The 22,971-nt window shown below is 45.0% G+C and overlaps 1 protein-coding gene across 4 annotated transcripts in view; it reads right to left on the bottom strand.

Moving 5' to 3' along the window:
- Positions 1-2,939: 2,939 nt before the first annotated feature.
- ARIH2 (ariadne RBR E3 ubiquitin protein ligase 2) overlaps positions 2,940-22,971 on the bottom strand; it is a 45,484-nt gene continuing 25,452 nt past the window's right edge. For 3 of the 4 annotated variants that reach the window (XM_067754341.1, XM_067754342.1, XM_067754344.1), the window contains 13 exons: positions 19,568-19,635; positions 16,765-16,828; positions 15,131-15,281; positions 13,858-13,979; positions 12,495-12,604; positions 11,009-11,126; positions 9,966-10,016; positions 9,854-9,875; positions 7,299-7,450; positions 6,314-6,457; positions 5,647-5,715; positions 4,198-4,281; positions 2,940-3,968 (listed from right to left, as the gene is read on the bottom strand). In XM_067754341.1, coding sequence (XP_067610442.1) covers positions 3,897-3,968; positions 4,198-4,281; positions 5,647-5,715; positions 6,314-6,457; positions 7,299-7,450; positions 9,854-9,875; positions 9,966-10,016; positions 11,009-11,126; positions 12,495-12,604; positions 13,858-13,979; positions 15,131-15,281; positions 16,765-16,828; positions 19,568-19,635 — 1,227 coding nt within the window. In that variant the 3' untranslated portion in view covers positions 2,940-3,896. Of the gene's footprint in view, positions 3,969-4,197; positions 4,338-5,646; positions 5,716-6,313; positions 6,458-7,298; positions 7,451-9,853; positions 9,876-9,965; positions 10,017-11,008; positions 11,127-12,494; positions 12,605-13,857; positions 13,980-15,130; positions 15,282-16,764; positions 16,829-19,567; positions 19,636-22,971 lie in introns of all 4 variants that reach the window. The other variant, XM_067754343.1, reaches the window with a different exon arrangement.

Below are 22,971 nucleotides of genomic sequence, written 5' to 3'. Positions count from 1 at the left end.
TTAAACTATTTTCCTGAACTCCATTCTCCTAAGTTCCTATTACCACTATCCAATTGAGTTACGCTTACTGCTATGCACAGCTAACATCACCAGAGGGGCAAGCAGGTTGGGTGGGAAGTGGGGGGCGCCTCACCCCCTTTCTGCTCTGCCTGCTATTGGCTATGGGAATTTCACAACCACAGCATAAACTATAATTTCTTGACCTTTTAAAAGCTATGGCCTTTTTGATATCTAAACCTCTTACCACCCAGGCTGGCTCACCTCACGGGGGTGGCAGTCCCATCTCAGTCATGATACATAGTCGAATCTGGGTCTTGTGCTGAGCTGTGTTTTAATCTCTATTACAAAAGTTGGATTTACTTTCCAATTTCTATCAGTGAATGTTTTTTGTTTTGCCATTTACTAGAATGATGACCTTGGGCAAATTACTCATTTTGGACGGTGACAGCACCTACCTCACAGGGCTGCTGTGACGACTAAGTGGATATGTGCTCAGTGACCATTAGTGTGATTATCTTGTGGGGACAGGAACTGGTCTAACAAATTCAATGGCTATGTCCTCCGTGCCCAAAATAGAGCTCACTATATAGGCAATGCTCAGATTGTTGCAGGAAGCCCTGAAGAGTATGTGGAAAATCCCTCCTCCAGATTTTGCTAGAATGTGCTATCTTCTCTTGTTCTAAGATCACCAAGGGTATGGTGCCAAGGCCATTGGTATCCTGCCCACTGATCTGCAGGAGCAGCTCTTCAGCCCCTGGCCTTGCTGCCTCAGTGAAAACATTCACTAGTGACCAGTTCTGTCTGTGTCTTCCATGTTCTGGAGGCTCCTAGAGGGTAGAGACCATGTATCTTTTGCACACTATTGTATGCCCAGGTGCTGAGCATGGGGCTTGGCACATCTGAAGTCCAAAGAGGAGCAGCTGTGGACTTGACTAGCAGTGTCTGGGACCTCCCCGGCTTTGGCTGCCCTGTGCATGCTGTGCTGCCCACAGCGCTGGAGCCTTCACCCCTATCAGTGAAGTTGCCACCACTCCTGACACCACAAATGCAGACCCCCTTGTTCAGAATCCAAGCTCTGTTTCCTGTCCTCAGCCTTTGGGATTAAACTCCAAACATTTCCAGTTCCTGTCGAGAGTACCCTCTTCCTAAGCCCAGAGCCCCTGTGAAGCCACAAGTCCCGCTTCCATACTCCATGGCCCTTTGCTCCCACATCTGTTTTGGAGGGACCCAAGGATCTTCTGAATAAGCAGCTCAGGGACTCAGCAGGGCTGTAGGGCATTAGAATCAGTACATTACCACATCCTGGGATCTGTGTTTGGTGGGGAATGGTTTGGCCTGCACCCAAGGAGGGAAAGGAAAGCCAAAAGTACCAGGATATTCCACTTCCCTCCACAGGTGACCTCTCCCCAGAAAGGGAAGAAAGGCAGAGCAGTCAGGCCAGTGGGGCCTTCACAGCCCTCTGCAAGAGGGGACTGGCCAACAGGAAGGCCCCTATTTGGTGCTCAGTGGCCCGAACCCCCGGGGGCATTGACTCAGAAGGCTACTTGGATCCTTTGAAGAATGACTCTGCACACACTTTTATAATCAGAAACTTGCAGTTTATTTTGAATAAACCACTCAAGGTTGAGCAGATGACATCACCTCAACTTTTTCTTTGAAGAAAACAAAGATACATGGTAAATTCATGAAAACACTGTGCCTTCCTTTGCAGGGCAGAAAAATTCTGCCTGACCTTTTCTATCTTCCTGATGTTAACAAGAGACAGCCACTTGAGGCACGAAAGAAAGCTCTCTGCAGATCAAGGGCTGCAGGCTGCAGTCTGGGCACAGAACCTCCTGCAGCTCCAGTGGTTGGGGCCACAGCTGGATGCAAATGCACTATGTGGTAGCTGTGCAGTCCAAAAAATGCCCAGGGTGCCGAGGGTGTGACTTAAGGTGCAGAGCTGCAACTCAGCTCCTGCCGCTGCCATGGCGGTGACACAGAAAGGACTCAATGCAGAGGTAAAAGCTCCAGACACCAGGATCTTCCATGGGCCAATGCAACAGTCACACCCCACCCCTAGGTCCCGCAGCAGGCACTCTTCTCCTTCAGTTAGCTCAGCACTGTCCAACTCTGGGTTCATCTGCTATACTCCTAACTTGTCCTACCGCTCCACCCCGTGGTCCTCTCCTTGCAGGAGATGACAGGAAGAGGCAAAATCTGATTGGGGAGAAAGGGAGCCTGCAGCCGACTATGTACCCCATGACTCCAAGAGTTACAGCTGTCCTCTGCCTTCAAGAGTGATTCAGTTTACAGCTTACATGGTACCTGGGAAATTACCGACTGAGGTGAAAATGTTTGAATATCAAAGAATTTCCAACACAATATTTATTCACAGATCTCCTAAGCAACTCTTCCAGGAGGTCAAGGAGGCCCTATCGAGTATGGACAACTCTGCCGGCCTCAGAGTGGAGGCACTGAAAAAAGCCATAGAAACCCCAGGAATCACAGATGTAACTTCTGAAAGGCCCACAGGACCAGGTTCAGGACAGGTAGGACACCATGCAAACCACTTGTTCCTCTGCACTGTGAAAAAGCTGGCTTTTTTCCCTGGCCCGCCCCTTGTGGTACAGGAGCTGGGACCACAAATCAAGAACCGTGCTGGCCTCAGACTCCCAGACCCTAGAGGTGCTGTCCTCCAATAGCTGAAACCAGGCAAGGGGGAGCGCAACCAACCCCTAGAGTGGGTAATGGAGACATACACTCCAGGTTAACATGAAAACAATTTGTGCAAACAAGGTCCCTGAGCCAGGCAGACCAGAGTCCGTCCTTGGGAGGACCATGCTGAACTCTGACCCTAACGTTCACCAGAGGAAAGTGTAGCAGGACAGTGTCAGGTATGGCTGTGTGTGAACCTGGTCAGAGTCACACCATGGGAACACTGGCACAAAAGAAGGAACCAAGGTAAAACAAATTTATTTGGGGGAACAATCCCCTTTAAAAGTGGATCTCTATCTTTAGAAAACAAAAGAAAACTGTGCTGAACTCACATCCCCTGGTCTGGAGGGCCACAAGCCCACCTACGTGTTCTGCTGTGGGCTCTGGCCTGAGTAGCCAGACCCAGGTAAAGCTCACTTTCAAGAATTAAGATGAGTCCACAGACACACAGTGCCATCAGACAGGATGACACCCCATGGCAAGACTCCGTTCTGTATTGTCTCCTCACTGCCAACGTAAGGCAGTGCACCTGACCACAAAAGGGTCTACAAGGACCAGACAGGAGGCACGATGTGATTCCCTGCGCTCCATGCCTATAACTCAGGCCAACTTAATTTCCCACCATCTGCCACCCATGCTCTTCCCTTGGGACTCTAGCTGTGGCCAAACACATATGAATCTGGCAAGCAAAGACCACCGGGGCCCTCTTGCAGTAGAGATTCTGAGGCAAGGTGAGCGGGCAGCATATGTTACATTCTAAGTAAAATAGCTAGAGGTTAAAACACTCCAATGCCAATTTATTTTTAAAAAGGGTTCTGTGTAATTCTATGGTTTGTTTGCCCCCTCTTTTTTGTATAATTGTACAACCTTTGAAAATTATAAGTTGTAATGATCTAATCCTATTAATAGTCATTCAAAAAAAAACTTTCCCTCCCTCCCAACAACCATCCAGGGGGAATTAAAGGTCCTGAGAAGAGGCCAATTCAACATGGCCTCTACCCTGGGAAAAACAAAAAGCAAAAGATGAGGGAAAAAAAAAAAAACAGAAATCGACTAAGAGGTGTGTGGCCAGTGTCTCTCAGGAGTGGGGCCCTGGCTGTTGCCTGGGGTTGTGAAAGGCAGAGCCTGCAGCATGCAGTACAGCAGCCGGGAGACCTCGCAGCCACATCTTCCTCACTCTGGCACGTCCATGTCCCAACCTAGGTGTCATGGAAATCCTTCAGCAGGGTTCTCCTCCGCTGCTCTGCTATGTGCATCTGGTTCTCTAAGTCCTGCACCAAGGAAGCAAGATAGGTGCTTGCATGGCCCAGTCCCATGAGCAGGGAGCAGCTAAAGCCACCCCACCCCTGCCCCCCCTGCCACGGACTCCAAGAAGTCAAAAGCACTGACCTTCCCACCCTTCTCAGCAGCAGCCTCCAGTCTACATGCCAGCTACCATGTTACCTATTACCACACCAGCCCTCCCTTGCCTGCCAGAGGATCCAAGAGGACAGCACTTACCCCTCTGTCATAGCTGTCTGCACGCTCCACCTTCCATGACAGGTTTTCGATCTCAGCCTCCAGCTGAGCCTGCTGGTATTCAAACTGTATGGGTAGAGCAGGAGGGTCAAAAGGAGAAGGGGCTGTAGCCGGGGCAGGGCCTGCAGATGGGAGGGGCAGATGCAGCACCTCAGGCTCGCATGAGCTATAGACAACCGTGTCTCTGATACTGTCCTCAGAGAGCAGTGCTACTTCCTGTACCCAGAGCCAGAATCCAATCAAAAGGCTACCTATGGGGCTTCCCTGGTGGCACAGTGGTTGAGAGTCCGCCTGCCGATGCAGAGGACACAGGTTCGTGACCCGGTCTGGGAAGATTCCACATGCTGCGGAGCGGCTGGGCCCGTGAGCCGTGGCCGCTGAGCCTGCGTGTCCGGAGCCTGTGCTCCGCAGCGGGAGAGACCACAACAGTGAGAGGCCCGCGGACCGCAAAAAAAAAAAAAAAAGGCTACCTATGGAGTAAAGCCATGTGGCAAGGCCACACTCACCCTCCACCCCCAAAGAAAAGGGAAGAACTTAAGCCACTGAAGAGAATGCTCCCAACATACAGCGAAATGGATGCTACAAGAACAAGTCAAAGTGGATATTCACAGACACTGTATTCACTGAACACTGCATTTTTTCAGCCCTTCTGAAAATCAAGAGTCTTAAAAATTTTCAAACCATTTGACTTAGTAATTATATACCCACTGCACAAATCAGTTGCACAAAGAGGTTTCCCAATGTCTTATTTATGATAGTGAAAAACAGAAACAATAAATGCCCCAAATGTTGGTACAACCATATACTGGAACATTTATGCAACTATTACAAAATGGCATTTTCCAGCCAGGTAAATAACAACAGCTGCAAAAACAATTAGTTGTAACAAAAAAATGTTATATATATAACCTTGATTATAGAAATAATATTAATTTTAAAAGGCTGGAAAACACTAACAGCAGTCATTTCTTTCTGGTGGGATGATAAATGATGTAAATGTTTTTCTAAGTTTTTCAACATTTAAACAATAAGTGTGAATTACTTTATAATTGGGGGGAAACAACCCAACATCTAAGATGAAAATTAAACCAAGATGCAAACAAAGTCCACTATATTTAGGAACATGCAAGCTGCATATCCTCCCAAAGCATGGGCACTGGCTCCCAAGTGGCAACAGACATTTTCAGCCAGTCACCCCAAAAATATAGTTGTTCACTGGCTTCAGTATATCTGCCTTCCTATTACACAAAATACCAGCACCTGAGATCTACTTTGGAAATGCCTAGGGGAGAAATAAAATTTTACAATTGCCAGTTTTGATTTTGCCCTCCCAATAACCAGGCATCTGGTCCTTGCTCTCCTGCAAAGTGCAGGTAGAGAAGGGCAGCTCTGAAGCTAAGAGAGCAGAGAAGAAGAATCGCTTTGCCTTACCAGCTTCTTCCTGGGTCCAGACTCCATGTAGTATGCATATGGGTACGTGTACTGCAGGGTGTATCGACACTGCAACAGAGAAGAGAAGGGACCTGTATCTATGACCCTAACTACATGGATCTCAGGTGGCTTTTACAATTCTACCCCACCATGCAAATTAGCCTGGCTCAACGGGTATGGGCCTGAAAGAAATGAGGCCAAGGCAAATAAAAGATGAATTGGGGGACAACATGGCAAAAACTGAAACAAAAATGGTCACAGAACACCCACAGTTCCTTTTCCACACTGTGATTTATTACCAGCAGCTGCCTCAACGGCTCTTCCCTCTTGAGTCGGACATCAGAGTCCACACATCTATCTCAATACTTGTCCAAAGACAATCTCTTATTTTCCTTTGAGTGATGCATGGATGGGACAAAAGAAGAAAAGGGCTCTAGTTTTCCCTGCAGTTCTTTCCCTGCAGGCCAAGGCACTGGAATACTCTTCTTAAAATCCCCTGGACATCCACAGAGGGCTGGGTCCTCAGTGGGCACAGCCCAGCAAAATGTGGACCCATAAGCAGGAGCATGCAGGACTGCACAGGGTGCTGAGCCCCCTGCCCCCTACAGTGCCTCCCACCCTCAGAGGTCTGGGCCTGACAGGGCTGGAAGAGTGAGGGGGTACAAACCTTGGCCAAAAGCTTGGCAGCATTCTGTAGGTACTGCCAGTCGATCCACGTCCCCAGATTATTCATGACCCTCTCCTGAATCTTCTCGTGAATCCGCTGGTATGTCTGTGCCTCCAGCTGCAAGCTCTTGTTGTGGTTCTCCCACTACAGGGTTCAGAGGAGGGAGAAAGCTGCAGGAGTCCCAGGAAGGTGGAGATCCAAAAGGAGTTCAGAATGGCCACAGCCTCATCTAGCTGATGGGGACTGTGTGTCCTTGGGATTGCAAGAGGGGGGCTTCCTCAGTCCACACTACCAACCCTGTCCAGAGCAGCTGCCTGCCTGCCAGATCACTCTACCCCCCTGCGGCAATAGGACTCGAGCCCTGAGGATGAAGCAAAGCTAGGTAACTACAGGTCTCTTGTGCTTAGAAACCAAATGTCCCATGCTCTGTGGGCTTCTGAAGGGTCTTCCTGGGATGAACTGCCCTCTGAATCTGACTATTAAGATGGCACTGGATTAGGGGGAGGGGCAAGATAGGGGTAGGAGATTAAGAGATACAAACTACTATGTGTAAAATAAGCTACAAGGATATACTGTACAGCACAGGGAATATAACCAACATTTTATAATAACTATAAATGGAGTATAACCCTTAAAAATTATGAATCACTATGTTGTACACCTGAAAATTATATAATACCGTCAGTCAGTTATACCCCAATTAAAAACAAACAACAAACATGGCACTGGATGGAAAAGACTGTCTGATGATCCTTCATTATCCTTCAACTCATCATTCAAACAAGGTCAGCAGGTCCTTCCTTGTTAGCTGTGGCCGCCCTGTGGAGCCTGAAAGCCATATCTATGGAGGCACCACACAGGCCACTGCAGGAGTTCCACTTCCTGACTTCTGTGTGAGCATGCTGGCTGTGGCTACCAGTCACTGGGAATTTCACCCAGCAGGACAAATGGAAGAAGCCCACCCTCCAGGCTTCTGGATGCCTACCCTCTCAAAGTAGAACAAGTACTTCTTGAGGGCCTCCCTGGCCTGGGCTTGCTGGCTCTGATTGACAATGTCAGGGTTCTCCTTGTACCGACTGCACTCATAGTACTCGCTGCCGTGGGTCTTCCAATCTCCTAGACACATCCAGCAGAAGTCTACACAGAATAGAGAAAGAAGTATTTACACACACGAGACAAGCCCACATTCCTCCAAAGTCATAGGCAAAGCAGGAAAACAGACAGATCCTGCTCTGGGTGGGGGGTGGGGGCGTCACCTATCCAGAACTCTCCAAGGGTGCCTCTTTACAGAGGGAATGTATACCACTCATCCCTGTCACATTCCACTGTCCCTGTAAGCCTGTCCTTGCTGATGTGAACAACAGCCTACGGATAGTCTCAGTTTCATGAACACATATGCTTTGTGCCGTTTAATCCAACACAAGCAGATGCTGACTGTACAAGGCCACTGGTCTGCTGTGCCAATGCCTCTGTGACAAGCAGAAACTTGTCCAACTGAAGCCCACCTGGTCATTCAGAAAACACATGTGCCCTCCTGACTATGTCCCACTCTCAACACCTGTCCTAGGTGTTGTACATGAAACTGGAAAGAAAGACTTTTCCCCCTTTTCTTCTGTCTTAAACAGCACATTTTTATGGGAATTCCCTGGCGGTCCACTGGTTAGGACTCGGTGCTTTCACTGCCGTGGCCCAGGTTCAATCCCAGGTGGGGGATCTAAGATCCCACAAGCCACACAGTGAGGCCAAAAAAAAGAAAAAGCACATTTTCATAAAACCCACCCAATAGTGCATACCCAGAATTATGACTCTGTTTCCATACTGAGGAAGCAAAGAGGGAAAAATAAAGATCCTCTATGGATGCTATACATCTGAACAATTATTGTGGCTTAATGGAGAGGGGCCAACCACAGTTCTATGTTCTGTCTCTGCCAGAGACCCCGACAGTGGTAAACCCTGTTTCCCAGGAATCACTCCATAAGTTGGCTCACTGACTTCCCAAAAGGGACTTCTGTAAAATCTGGAGAAGCTAAAGCTAAAGCCAAATCAAGAGACCCAGAGGTCGTTCACTTCTCTTCTCCTAGGAGGCTTCACTGAACAGTGGCAATATTGCTTTCTCCTCAGTCAGCTAGGTTGTGTTTGCTACTGTTTTAAATACTACTACATTGCTTAGGGTTGCCTGTACAGGTAGTAAAACTATACAGCAATGTGAGGGATGGAAGTTAACTCTGGGCAGTAAGGGATGGGGAGACTATGACTGAGGAGGGACACACAGAGGACTTCCTCAGTACTAAGAATGTGGTGGGTACTCGCGTGTTCACTTTGTCATTTCTCTTTAAACTGTATGTATGTCTTGTGCACTGTTCTAAGTGGATCATGTATGTCCCTCTCATTCAAACATGCAGAAAAGCTAGGGTGCGATATCACTGAGGAAATATGCCACTACCCTCGGCCTATCTTCACTCTACACTTCAGGGTCACCACTCCAGTCTAAAACCTTGCCTCGTCTACTCTGATTACAGTGTGCTCCTGGGAGAACACAGGAATAGCATAAGTCAGGCTCTTACAAAGAGAAACTCTCATGGCCTCCTGGTTGGCATCTAAGCAGCTGTGTAAGAAACCTATCTAGACATATTTTCTACCCAAAGGAATTTTATTTCTTTACTTGATCTGGCAGGAAAGGAAAGCAAAACCAACAGGTTCTATGTAACCTACAACTGATAGATGACGGAGGCCTGAAAGGCCAAAACCCCCTCTGAAAACTTTATAAAACCTCAGAGGAGACTTCCCTGGTGGCACAGTGGTTAAGAATCCGCCTGCCAACGCAGGGGGACACGGGTTCGAGCCCTGGTCCAGGAAGTTCCCACATGCCACGGAGCCACTAAGTCCGTGCACCACAACTACTGAGCCTGAGCTCTAGAGCCCGCGAGCCACAACTACTGAGGCCTGTACGCCTAGAGGCCGTGCTCCACAACAGGAGAAGCCACTGTAATGAGAAGCCCATGCACCGCAACAAAGAGTAGCCCCCACTTGCCACAACTAGAGAAAGCACACGCACAGCAACAAAGACCCAACGCAGCCAAAAATAAATAAGTAAATAAATTTATATATATATATAAAAAAAAAACCTCAATGGAAAACTATTATTTTACTGCCTCCAGTAAAACCATGTACAGCCTGCTTAAAAGGTATCTGTAAGGCAGCCCAGATAAGCCCCATGCTACTTACCTGCCTTGGCAAAAATAAAAAGAACACACTAAAACCTTCTTCTTGGATGACTGAGGATTCACGAGGGTCTAATAGTCACCCCAAACTTGACTTCTGACTACATGCGTCAGCGAGACGGCAGTGGGATTATAAAAGGGACCGAAAAATAATAAATCAATAAATGCTTTAATCTGGTTATCATGACTATAAGTGACTGAGGCTGCCCTCTGTTTTATCACTTCACCACAAAAGCACTCACTAAATAAGCAGTGGAGACCCGTGCACAAGAAACAGAGACTGTGCCACTGGGCCTTGTACATCAAGCCTGGGACTCACCGTGTTTACACTTGGAGCATTGCTGTCAGAGGGAAACAGAAGAGAACATGTTAAGAACACGCTGACCAAAGGTTCCATGTCACATAAGCAAAACGTACAGGCATCTGCTCACCATGTGATTGCAGCCTCCATTCTTCTCAATGCAGATGTTGCACTTGGGACACTGAGGAGACAGAAGGGTGCCATTAGGCTCACGCACCATCAGGCCGGTTCTAAGACAAATTACACAAAGCTCCCGGCACCCGTGCCCAGTAGCTCATCGTGCGAGCACTTCTGGGGAGGAGCATCTCACTTAAATGTGGCGGGTCGCTGAGGCTGGAACAGCAATTCAAGGAAATGAGGTCAGCATGTTTGGCTCTGAAACACTTCAAGCACCATCTGTCCCTGCCACGAGGCCGCTCAGATTAAGCACAAGCTGAGTCAGTAGAGAGCTTGCCTGCTTGGGAGGAACGCCAAAGCAGCGTAAAAGCTGCCACACTGGACTAAGTCCTCATCAGCTTGCCTGAACTTCTGCTTCCAGGAGAGGCCAAGGAAATAACCTCTAAAGCTCGCTCTCATTTGAGAGATGCCAGCAACCCCAGGCAGCAATGCAGAGATCAGTCTGATGCTGTGCTCTTCCATCGCCACGAAAAGGACTATGCTTAATGATGTCATGGTCACAGCTGTGCTTGTGGGTGCATCAACTCAGCGTGTGACTGGCACAGGGTACATCCTTGAGTGCTGAGTCGTGCAGAACTCAAGGGGCTACAGGCCATGCTTTCCCATGGGAAGTTTCCAGAATGAGAATTGGGCAGGCTTGGGCTTGCATTAGAGTTCTGCTATTTATTATGTGTGGCTATCAACTACCTCCCTCCCAGAGCTGTTAAAGCTTGGGAAACATTCAATAAAACCTAGTCTTCTTCTAATTAGTTTTCCTAAGGGTCAAACTTCTCCAAGCATTTCAGCAATTTATTAAAATAAATGCACTCGGTGCATACCATGATAAATTGCTACAAACTCTGCCAGGTCTGGGCAGCCTCCATCAAGAGCCCTGAGGCCCTGATCAAGAGCCTCCATCAAGAGCCCTGTTCTGCTCTCAGACGGTACATCTCCTGGGCAAGGCCCTGGGTAGCACTAAGGAGGGCAGATCCATGACAGGTAAGATACAGTCCTTACGTCTTTAGTGTGAGCACTAATGTAGTTGGCTGTTTCAGAGTCGTCTGCACACTTCGTGAGCCATTTCCGAATTGTGGCGCAGTCTGTGGGGGCGTGATACATCTGACGACACTTGAAACTTAAAACCAGAAAAGATAATTGTTAGGTCAGATCCTGTGTTCTTCATTTTCCTTCTGTCCAAGCCAACAGATCCTGAATTAGAGCTTTTCAAAGAGGTAACGTCACCTATCAAGGCATCTGAGACCTTTTCTCACCCAGGATTATACTGAAGTACTGTGTGAATTTCTCTCAATAAACCCAAATGAAATGTTTGTTTCAAATATCTTATGTGGTGTCAATCCTTCCTGACAGGATATCAAATTCAGAATTCAGCTTCCCAAAGGGCATGGGGATGCATTCTAAGATATCTCAACTCAGGCCCAAGGCAGGAATGAGATCCAGTTCTGGGAGCCTTGGCTTATCTCCAAGTCAGATGTGCACACAGGATGCACAATGCCAGCACTTGTGCAATCTGTAGGGGGCATGATACATCTGACAATGCTTGAAACTTAAAATCAGAAAAGAAAAACACTCCAACATTCATCAGGCCAGGCTCCCATGTTTTTAATTTCCCTTTTGTCCAAGCCAACACAACGTTATGGATAAAGGCTCTCAGGCAGGTAGCCTAACACATGTCCCAGGGAAAAGAAGTTCATAATGCAGGACACAAAGGATGGAAAGCAACCACATTAGTGGTTCTTAACCTTTGGTGAATCACAGACTCCCTCAACAACATCTTGAGAGGCAGGCACATATGCACATATACCACATTTTCTACGTACTTTCTCTGAAGCCCCACCATGAATTTTCCAGGGAGGCATGAATTGGGGACAGGTCTGGACCTAAATTATGGCTCTGCCATTACCTTGCACCTCAATTTCCTCACCTATAACATAAGAGTAACAACAGTACAATCATACACAGTTGTTGTGACAATGAAGGTAAAATGATCAGGACAGAGCATTTCCTCTGGTAAGCCTTCAGTATACTTTAGCTATTCCCATCATGTCTACTGAATAGAGTAAACCCCAGGTAAATATAAACACATTTATGGATTATAGTGTTATAAAATTAGCAGAAAGGCCAAGAGAAAGATTAAAACGTTGATGGTTGTTGCTTTCAGATACAGTAGTATGTGAATTATCTGTGCAGGTAGATACACACCCATACAGACATGCAGTCTCTGGGCCATGAGTCTCAGCAGCATAACCACAGCACATTCCCCAAGAATCTGTGCCCCGTTCTTGTCTCCAGACTGACTATTATCAAACATCTCATGGAACATGAGATGCTAGGTACAAACCCTGCCCACGTGGAACAGAGCTGCTCTTCTGGCTCAACGACCCTGCCTCTCCCAGCCCCACCCTCATAAGAGCAACGGCAGTGATGCTTTAGAGCAGGGGAAGGCACAAGCCCAGGGCTGCTCAGCACCCACACTCACTCTTACCAGAAGACCTCGTTGCACCGATTGCACTGTACTCGGCGAGCTCTGGGCTCCTGTACCCGGATAACCATGGGGCAGTCTGCACCAGGGCACAGCTGGAGCTGGTAGTGACTCTGTGAACACACCAAGGGGAGGAATAATGAGGACATCCCCTAGTTGGTGCCTCCAAATTAGACCTCCCTGAGTACTCAAACACCTTCTGTTCTTCCAGCTGATGACTTATATCAAGGGGCTACAGGAATTCAAGATGGATGTTGTGAAGACCAGACATTAGGCAGGTAGTGCAAATGACCTTTGTTTGTTTGCTTGTTTTTAATATTTATTTATTTGGCTGCGTCAGGTCTTAGTTGCGGCACATGGGATCTTCGCTGTGGCATGCGGGATCTTTCGTTGAGGTGTGTGGGCTCTTCGTTGCAGCATGTGGGCTTCTCTCTAGTTGTGGCGCACAGGCTCCAGAGCACACAGGCTTAGTTGCCCCGCGGCATGTGGGATCTTAGTTCCCCAACCAGGGATCAAACCCGAATCCCCTGCGTTGGAAGGCAGATTCTTGACCACTGGACCACCAGGAAGATCCCTGAAAATGACCTTTGAATGCTTAGCTTAAACTAGGTAGCAACTCACTAGAATGCTCTAAGATTACATGACAAAATGGAATACAGAAGTGTGTCTCTGAAATGAAAGGGCATACGGACCAGGGCTGGAAAGGAACACAGACCACTCAGCTGCGCATAAGACTCTGAGGGGCTCAATGACCCTCAGGCATCTACCAAAGGCAGAAAACAGCACAAGGAACAAGGCATTGCTTTTCCTGTGGCATGTGCATGAGACAACCCAGACCGTCAATCAATCCAATAAGCTTGGGCATGAAAGACAAAGATGAAAATTATGCTGCATAGAACAAACAAGCCTGAACAGGTAGCGCAATAGAGGGGAAGGACTCCAAAACTGACCATGCTGAAAACCTGAACAAGTTTTCCAATTGCCCAAAAAGCAACACCTCTTCTTTGTGCTGAACCACACAGTGAACTGAACAGAACAGCAACTCCTGAGACATGCCTGACTTGTGTTTATCCCGACATACAACAGCTTGTTTAAGCAACTCTGTATAAGGTGGGGATGCCTGACCATTCTACAAGAGAAAACCAAGGCTCAGAGAGGTAAAATAATGGGTCAAGGGATACATAACAAGGAAGCAAAAGACCTGGGATTCACTAGCACTCTAGTAGTTTTCAAACTGTTTTAAAGCCGTGGAGCTCTTTCTTCAAACGAAAGCATCTACTGGCAGTCTAGTCTATAAAGTAACTGGTGAGCATCTGATGAAAAGCAGGCCTGGGAAGACAGAGGGCACAACAGGGGCTGGGCATACCTCCACATAGTCCCTGAAGAGGTAGCGTCTGTATTTGTCTCTCAATTCTTCATTGGGCAGCAATGGAAACACAAAGTCCTCTGGTGTTCGAAGCGGGCAGTCCTGAGCCATGCAAGAGACACCTGTTGAACAAAGATAACCTGATGGACAACTGTATCGCAGAAGACACAGCGATAATATATTTGCTGAGTTCAACCAACAAATTCAGATTCTATGTAAGGAACCCCTAAAGCACCAGAATTTATTCAAAGAAGAGAGAAATTAATATATTTGCACAGTGATGCAACTAAAATATTATTCCAAATTAAATAGGATAGGGAATTCCCTGATGGTCCAGTGGTCAGGACTCGGCATTCTCATTGCCAGAGCCCTGGGTTCAATCCCTGGTCGGGGAACTAAGATCCTGTAAGCCGCACAGAGCCACCAAAAAAACCCCAACAAAAACAAAACAAATTAAATCATATATATCACAAACAGCACCAATAAAAAACAAAACTGTTTAAAAAATCCTATAGGGTGGGCTTCCCTGGTGGCACAGTGGTTGAGAGTCTGCCTGCCAATGCAGGGGACACGGGTTCGTGCCCCGGTCCAGGAAGATCCCACATGCCGCAGAGTGGCTGGGCCCGTGAGCCATGGCCGCTGAGCCTGTGCATCCGGAGCCTGTGCTCCGCAACGGGAGAGGCCACAACAGTGAGAGGCCCACGTACCGCAAAAAAAAAAAAAAAAAAAAAAAAAAATCCTATAGGGTTATTAACTAACAATTTAGTTCTGTGATGTTTAATATTACATGCATGTGATTACCGTCAATACAATGAGATTTTGCAGACACAATTAAAGTAATGCTGATTTAGTTTCAAATATCAAGTCATAGTTAAATATTCCTTTAACTGATCATCAAGTTTGATTTGTGCTTATATTTCCTAAATAACAGCTAACTCTCTAGGTGTTTCTGAGTTATGGCTGCCACTCTGAGAATCAAGATAGATACGGTAGGCAGCTTAAAGGACAGTTCTCCCAAAAGGCAAGAGAAGGTAGCCTTGCATTCACACCAACGTTTACATATATGCCCAAACATTAGCCTTAACTCTCTCATTTTGCTCAGGTCTAAACGTTGCCATTGTTCACACAGATGTGTTTGGAAACCAATGGTTCTGACAATAAAAACTTCAATTAGGCTCACAAGAAAACACTCAGTTGACCTGAGAACCTGAAAGGGCAGAGCTAAAGCTAAATACTTCATGCCAGCCTTTTATAAATCCTATGGCAGACTCACCCACACCCACGCCATCCTTGACAAGTACTGAGCAGTGTTGCTCCCAGCAGCTGCGGCAAAACTGGTGCTGACAGGCCAGAGACAGTAGGTTTTCCTTCCGCACAAACTGCATACACACTGCGCAGTGGTGAGGGGGATGGGTTGTGGGGACCTGGGGAGAGGCAGAGTGATATGAGCCATGGGAGGCAATTCTGACCCCGCAACAAGTGTCAGAACTCAACTGCAATGTGTGCACTCTGCGAGTTCCAGTTCTGAGCAGAAAGCATATTATCAGGAAGGCTTTCTGAAGGAGGTGGTAACTGAACTAGGCTTGATGAATCACTAGGATTTAGAGAGGCAGAGAGAAGATGGAAATGAGAACTAACAGTAGTTTATAACGTCAGGCTGAAAAGACCAGGATTTCAGAACTGTCAAGGTCCTCAGAGGTCATTCAATCCACCTTCTTTCAGAGACTATTGGGTTTCTTTTGAAAACTGCCCTCATTCAGCACAGCACAGAGTTGCTCCTCAACAAGTACTACAAACCCAGCCATATAGGTGCTTAGAGGCTGAGTGTGAGCCTCTAACAGCCCACAATGCAGTTTTACGTGTCAAAGACAGTGGTTTTCCCATATCAATATGTCCAAAACATAGAGTATTACAGTTTTTACCAAGTTACAACTCATCCTTAACATACCAAAGAGATGTCACATACAATTAATTTAGAGAGATGAGGAAGGCTTCTACAAGGGAAGAAACTCTTCTAGTTTGTGGGCAAATAACTGTAAAGCTTAAACTCCAGAATCCATACCATGCTACACAAATTGGCAAAGACAATCTGGGGACCCCAGCCAAAAACACTAACCAATGAAAAAGTCCACTACATGTTTAACATTAGGTTCTTGTTAGTTTACTGGGAATACAAAAAATAACTTGAGGAAAAGGACCGTATTCTCATGTTTGTCCAGTATTCTCCTAGAAATTTTCTCCTAAGAGACTGCAGAAGTTATGTGGTGATCTGAGCCCCAATTCTCCCTCCTGAGAGTGCTTTTAACATGGCCCTCATTCATTTGACAAATGCTGACTGAACTCTCAGATACAGAGGAAATTGCTATACATTGATTCCTAAACTTAAAAAGCACTTATAGTCTAGTAGGGGAGCTGAAAAGATATGAGTGAATTACTACAACATACACATAAAGGTTTAAAGATATAAATAGAGGAGTTTGGAGGGGAGTGGTCCCAGGAGATATGTTTTGTGAGAGATGGCTTGGATGTGGGTCTCTAAAGATGAGTTCCATTTCCACAAGCAGAGATGGGGACAGAATCTGGACATTCCAGACCAGGGAAGGCACAAGCAGAGTCAAAGAGGCATGTGGTGAGTGGGAACACCAAGAACACAGCAGGAATAGAGTACAGGCTGTATGTAAGTGCAAGGAAAAAGGTGAGGCTGGAGAGGGCAGGCAATGATTCACTCCTCATCTATGAGGAAAATTTCCAAACTATAATGGAAATGGAAGATTTAGGCTTATGCTGGAACAAATATCATGGGCATATTGCACTACAAACAAGGCAAGATGGTTCTCAATAACAATGTGAGCCACAGAAAGAGCCACGGGCAACAGGAGAAGCCTTATTCAAGGAGGAGACACTCACATGTTTCGACGGATTGGGCTGAACTCGAGCCTCAACGAGCAGTTGAGCACAATTAGACTTGTATCTACAAAACAAAACGCAGAAGTAAAGGGAATCAGAACCTGAAGACAAATAGTTTTACTTCTGAACAAAAACAGGATAGACCAACATGTGTTGCAGTCACACTGAAGCGTCTTTGTCTTTTAACTACCTTCTCGCAAAACCAAGGTGGCTTTTTACCTTACTACAAATACTTTCTGCTTTTTCAATTTTTTTAGCTCTCAATTGGTATAAGAATAACAACTCTGTCCTAAAGGCACTCAACTATAAGAAAAATACTTATGAAGGACCATATCTGCTTTAAGTCCCTTTCTAGAATTACAAGCAAATATCTCTATGTCTTCAGAATAGGAAAGGATATCTTCAAGGCACAGAAAAAGCAAAGCATAAAGGAAAACTCTGTATGCTACATTTAAGAACTTCAATTCAGGGAACTCCCTGGTAGTCTAGTGGTCAGGATTCTGGGCTTTCACTGCTGTAGCCCAGGTTCAATCCCTGGTCAGGAAACTGAGATCCCGCAAGCCAAAAGAACTTCAGTTCATCAGAAGACAAGATAAAGTGAAAAGCCAAGCTATAAACTGAAAGATAATTCAATACATATACAACTGGTAAACAACTGATATTCAGAATAAACAAAACAAAAACTCCTAAACGTCCATTTGAAATGAAAAACAACAATTAGAAAAATGGGCAAAAGACATAACAGGCATTTCACAGAAGAGGAAGCACAAATCACATAGGAAAAAATGATCAACCTCCTTAATAACCTGGACATTGAAATTAAAGACAACCAGATGCCATTTACACCCACCAGACTGTAAAACTTTAATTCTGACACTCCTACACCACTAGTGGGTATATAACATGGTACAATCACTTTGGACAACATTTTGGCATTATCTAGTAAAGCTGAAGTAACACATACTCTACAGACCAGCTATTCACTTTCTGTACTTAATCCTAGAAAAATTATGTGACACTATAAGTCATGTACAACAGTTTTCAGAGTTGCATTATTTTTAACAGCAAAAAACTAAAAACTCACAAATAGTTTTTGACAGGAGGATGGATAAGATGTCATAATGTTCAACCTTGTTAATTTAAAAAGTTGAAGAATACATATGATATGATTCCATGCCTGTAAAGTTCTAAAAACATACAAAACTAAAAGATATATAATTTAAGAATAAATAAGAAAATGATCAATACCGAATTCAAGGTACTGGTCGCCCTGGAAAAGGAAGGGATTGTAGCCAGGCAGGGACTGCCATCAGAGAGGTCTCTGAGTAAAGGTCAGAGGGTTTCTTTGTTTGCTTTATTTGTCTTTAAAACCTATATACATCACAAATATGGCATGTGAGTGCACACTCACACATTTTTGGGGAAAAAAATTTCATAATAAAAATTTAATTCCTTTCTGGAATGAGGTATGGCATAAATACATTTAAAAATAAAAACAGTTATCATGTGGCAATAAAAGTGCCACACAAAGTCCAGGTAATCACATTACCAAGACACCAGGAATCTGAGCAGGGAAGAACTACATCTCATATACATGATTTCCTTACTCTGCCTAGTCAGAATGCCTACTTTAATTTTTATTCCTAGTTCTCACACTACTATTCTTAGTATCTTTATAGCTATCCAAATTGTCTCCATCCCCAAGTTAGGCTAGAGAGTTTGGACAGTGCTAGATACCCATTACCGGAACCTATGTGGTTCCAGAGTTTTGGATAGCAGTGCAGACAGGGAAGTTCATCTGGAAGTCTACCTAACTGTATTCAGCTCTTCAGTATAGACAGTGAGAGTGCAGTTAGTGAACCAGGAATGCATTTGCTCTTTCCTGATCAGGCTGGGCTGCTCTGGCTAGTTTGGCCTTCTTAGCCTAGAGAAGGAAAGGCATAATGATCTTCCTCTGCCAATCAACAGAATCACACCATACAGAGAAGGAAGACTCACTGTGGTGTGAAAGAGCAGGGGTAGTGACCAGTGTACTGCTCAGCAGGAGCAGTTTTGTTCTCCAGGAGTTAGCTGGCAGTCCAGAGGCATTTTTGATTTACGGACTTCTAGTAGGTAGACCCCGGAGATTCTTCCAAACCTCCTACAATTCACAGAACAGTCCCTTCACAACAAAGAGTTATCTAGCCCAACACATCAACAGTGCTTAGGATGAGAAACCCTGAGCTAGACAGAAGCACATGCCTCTTAGAGGAACCCCCTTAGAGGATGCGTAAGGAGGAAGAACCCCTCCTCCTGACAACTTCCAGGACACCTGAGACTCCAAGTTGTGTGCCTCAAGGGCTCTGGTTCTGGAAGTGCGGGGTAAACTAGCTGACCTTTTTTCTGAAGGTAATATGCACTATGTCATGATGTATTCCTCACTTGATGTGTCTGAAAGAAATAACTGGAGATACTGTCAAGTGTTATCTAGAAGGACACTGATTAAAAATTAACAATGGCATAAAAAATTTGACCTAACTTCACTGTACAACAACAGGGGTTTGGAAAAGTATGGAACATCTATATAATAAAATACTGTGCTAGTTAAAACTGGGGTAGAAAGAATATGCTGAAAACATGGGAAAATGTTCACCATATACTGAGGAAAAAAAGGCTATACACTATGATCCAGTGTTTTAAAAATATAATCTGCACACTGTTAAGGACATTCTCCAAAACATAAACAATAATCATCACTGGGCGGGTAGGCAGAGAGAGGAGCTATGGGCAATGCCATCTCTTCTTCCTCCCCCAAACACCTTACCTGTCCATTATCTCTGCGACTTGCCAGTGGAAATTAACTAATATAAGTTTAGCAACTGAATGAGATACCTAGAAAGAAAAAAAAAAAGAAATCAAATTATAATGTAGTTTCTTTCAGAGTGCTCTGCATTTTGAGAAATGCATACATTCATCTCTATTGCAGGCCCAGGCTTGACTTTCAAATTCTTCCTCTTGGTTCTCTGTTTCATCTTTTAAGTTCAGACTCTTATAGTCTTAGTGATTTCTTGGATCTCTTGATTTTTCGATCTTTGTTTTCATTAACGACCCTTCAAAGAAATTAGTTTGATTTGAAACTTATGCGAAACCATCCTATTTACAGTAAATAACGACCCAGCATCCAATTTAAGAAAAAGAGCTGTTAGGTTCCCTAATGTGATTTGTTTCCTCAAGCTGCTGTAGGAGGCTATACATGGTAAGTGCACCTCTAGTTAGGCCTGTTACTTGCAGAAAATCTCAGGCTTGGACTTCTTGTATAAACCCAGAAAAACAAAACAAACAAAAAACACCCCTGTTTAAAATCTCTGAATTCCCGGCAACTAATGAGCCCTAATTGCAAGGAGAATTTAGAAGTCCGTGGGCAGCCTTTCTGGCCCCTACATTCTCCTTTAAAGCACAATGGTTATGGCTATCAAAGAGCCTCAGAAGGTGCACTGAACTAGCAATTCTACCTCTGTAAATTTTTTCTGAGGAAATGATACAGGATATGTAGTCCCTGAAAAGGATGTTGCATAGCTAAGTTTACTGACACAGAAAGTAGTTCATATATTAATTTTAATGTTAACAGGAAAGTAAGCTAGTTACAAAACAGAACCCTGAACATCAAGACTTGGGTGGGGGCCTAATCTTTTTCTTTTTGGCCGTGAGGCTTGTGAGATCTTAGTTCCCTGACCAGGAATTGAACCCAGGCCTCCAGCAGTGAAACACAGAATCTTAACCACTGGACCACCAGGGGGCCTTATCTTCTAGTCCGGCTCGGGGCGTCAGAAGATTAGGATGTGTTTGGAGGCCTAGATAAGGCTACCCAGAGAGAGCATTGCAAAACACGAGGGTGCTACTGAATCAAGGAAAAACAAGGAGCACACTTCAACCTAGGGAGCCAAGAGAACACACAGAACCTTGGTACTCTGCTCACTGGACTGAGTTTTCATACAGGAGCACCTAGAGCCCGTGTCCGCAACAAGAGAAGCCACTGCAACGAGAAGCCTGCGCACCACTATGAAGAGTAGCCCCCGCTAGCCGCAACTAGAGAAAGCCTGCACGCAGAAACAAAGACACAACACAGCCATAAATAAAAATAAACTAACTAACTAAATATATATATAGAAACACTTAACAACTGGGGGAAGTCTTCCACTCTTCTTATATGTCCAATTGTGGAGAACAAAAATCTTCCAGCAGAACCAAGACGAACTCTTGCTGGACTGTTTTGACAAGCAACTAACAACCGGTTAGTAGTTAGGATTACATATTATCAAGAACGACTTAAAGCTTTCTTTTATGGATTTATTTACTTATTTTTGGCTGCACCATGCAGCTTGCGAGATCTCGGTTCCCCGACCAGGGACTGAACCCAGGCCATGGCGGTGAAAGCCCCAAATCCTAACCACTAGGCAACCAGGGAACTCCCCCAAAAAGGACTCACAATGAGAAGGTCAAACCTTTTCCAAAAGGAAAATGGGTCCAAGGTGATAACCACTGACAGCCAAAAAAACTAATGACTTAGGAAGGAACACATATGACCATGTCACGTTCAAAACAAATTTGCGGTTCTATCAGATCAATATGTAATAAGAAGATTAAAAGTCTTATTTATTTATGAGTCTAATCGAGGAAAAGACTAGAAACTAAGAACTAGGAAGTTCTTGCCCCAAAATTTGGAACCCCAAGGTAATTACAGATTAATCTGAGCTTCTCCCCACAGAGATAGAGTCCACCATTCTCTCCATCACAGGGGTCAAAGAGGGCCCTTCTCAATAATAATAGGTCACTATTTCCAGCATGCCTGGGACTATTACCCCTGTCTAAACTGCAAACCCTTAGCTGGTGGAATGTGTCCACTTTGGATACTCACAAGACCATGAGGCAAGAATAGTTAGGATGAATTTAAACAAAGACTCTCAAGAGCAGAAATAAGATGTTTTCGTATCCCCCCACCTCCTCCCCAAAATGTTAGAGCTATTCTCAAGAATCATGCTTGAAAATATATATAATACTTCAAAAGTTCAGTGGGTATAACTGCCAATATGAATTCAATTTTGGTTCACAGTTTGTCAAAATGTTTATTTTAATTGCTGAATTTCAATCTATTTGGAATTGCCGACAGTGGATATACTATTCTTTATACACATGTACCAGGCAATATAAACTCCCTTGTCGCCAAATTCAACAAACATAATGGTCTCTGTGATGAGTCTCGCAGAACCTGTTCAGGTACACTAAATGTGCTCTTCCTCCTGAATGCCCATCTTGTCACTGGAGACATCACACTCCTACACCCGCATCAGCATTTTCCTCTATGTCTCGCTCTTCCTTACCACTCCACCCTCTTCCATCACCACCATTCCACTGCACAATCTCTAGTCCTGCCTCTCCTAAACACTTCCATCAGAAGGGCTTCACTATCACCTGGACAAAGGAAAGGTATCTTATATACTGACATGCCAGTGTCTATTATCTGCCCGCCACCCCCACCCCCCGCCACCCATAGCCCCCAGGATGAGTTTCCTAAAGCCTCCATGTAACAATTACAATAACAGACTATTCTTAGAGCTTTCACGTCTTACCAGGATCAGTCCCAACCTGTTTAAAACCCGTCACAGCTCTCCAGTACTGACAAGATGAACCTTAAGCGTTAGTCAAGAGTCATTAGGACCCACTGCAGAACCACTGCCCTGAGGAGTCCAGCAATAGACCAAATGATTCCAGCAACCCCAAGAGGCTCCCTGACTGTTCTCTGCCAAGCATGCCCTTCTTCTTCTTATACAGCAAATATTTGGAAATTAAAGAACATACCTCTATAAAACCTGTGCGTCAAGGAAGAAATCACAAGAAAAATTAGAAAATGTTTTGAACGAATGATAATGAAAATACCACATAATAAAAGTTGTGAGATGCAGCTAATATAATGCCAAGAGGGAAATTTACAAATTAAGTATTTATACTATAAAGGTCCAAAAATCAATGACATAAGGGACTACCTTAAGAAGCTAGAAAAAGATGACAAAGTTAAAAGAAGAAAAAAGATAAAAACAGAAATAAAATCCAAAACAAATAGTGAAAATCAATAAAGTCCAGAAGTTGATTCTTTTTTTTTTTTTTTTTTTTTTGCGGTACGCGGGCCTCTCACTGCTGTGGCCTCTCCCATTGCGGAGCACAGGCTCCGGA

Source organism: Pseudorca crassidens, chromosome 10, assembly GCF_039906515.1.
Source record: "Pseudorca crassidens isolate mPseCra1 chromosome 10, mPseCra1.hap1, whole genome shotgun sequence".
In the NCBI taxonomy this organism is placed as follows: domain Eukaryota; kingdom Metazoa; phylum Chordata; class Mammalia; order Artiodactyla; family Delphinidae; genus Pseudorca; species Pseudorca crassidens.
Note: the sequence above shows the minus strand (reverse complement) of the source record. Positions and strands in the feature narration are given on the sequence as shown.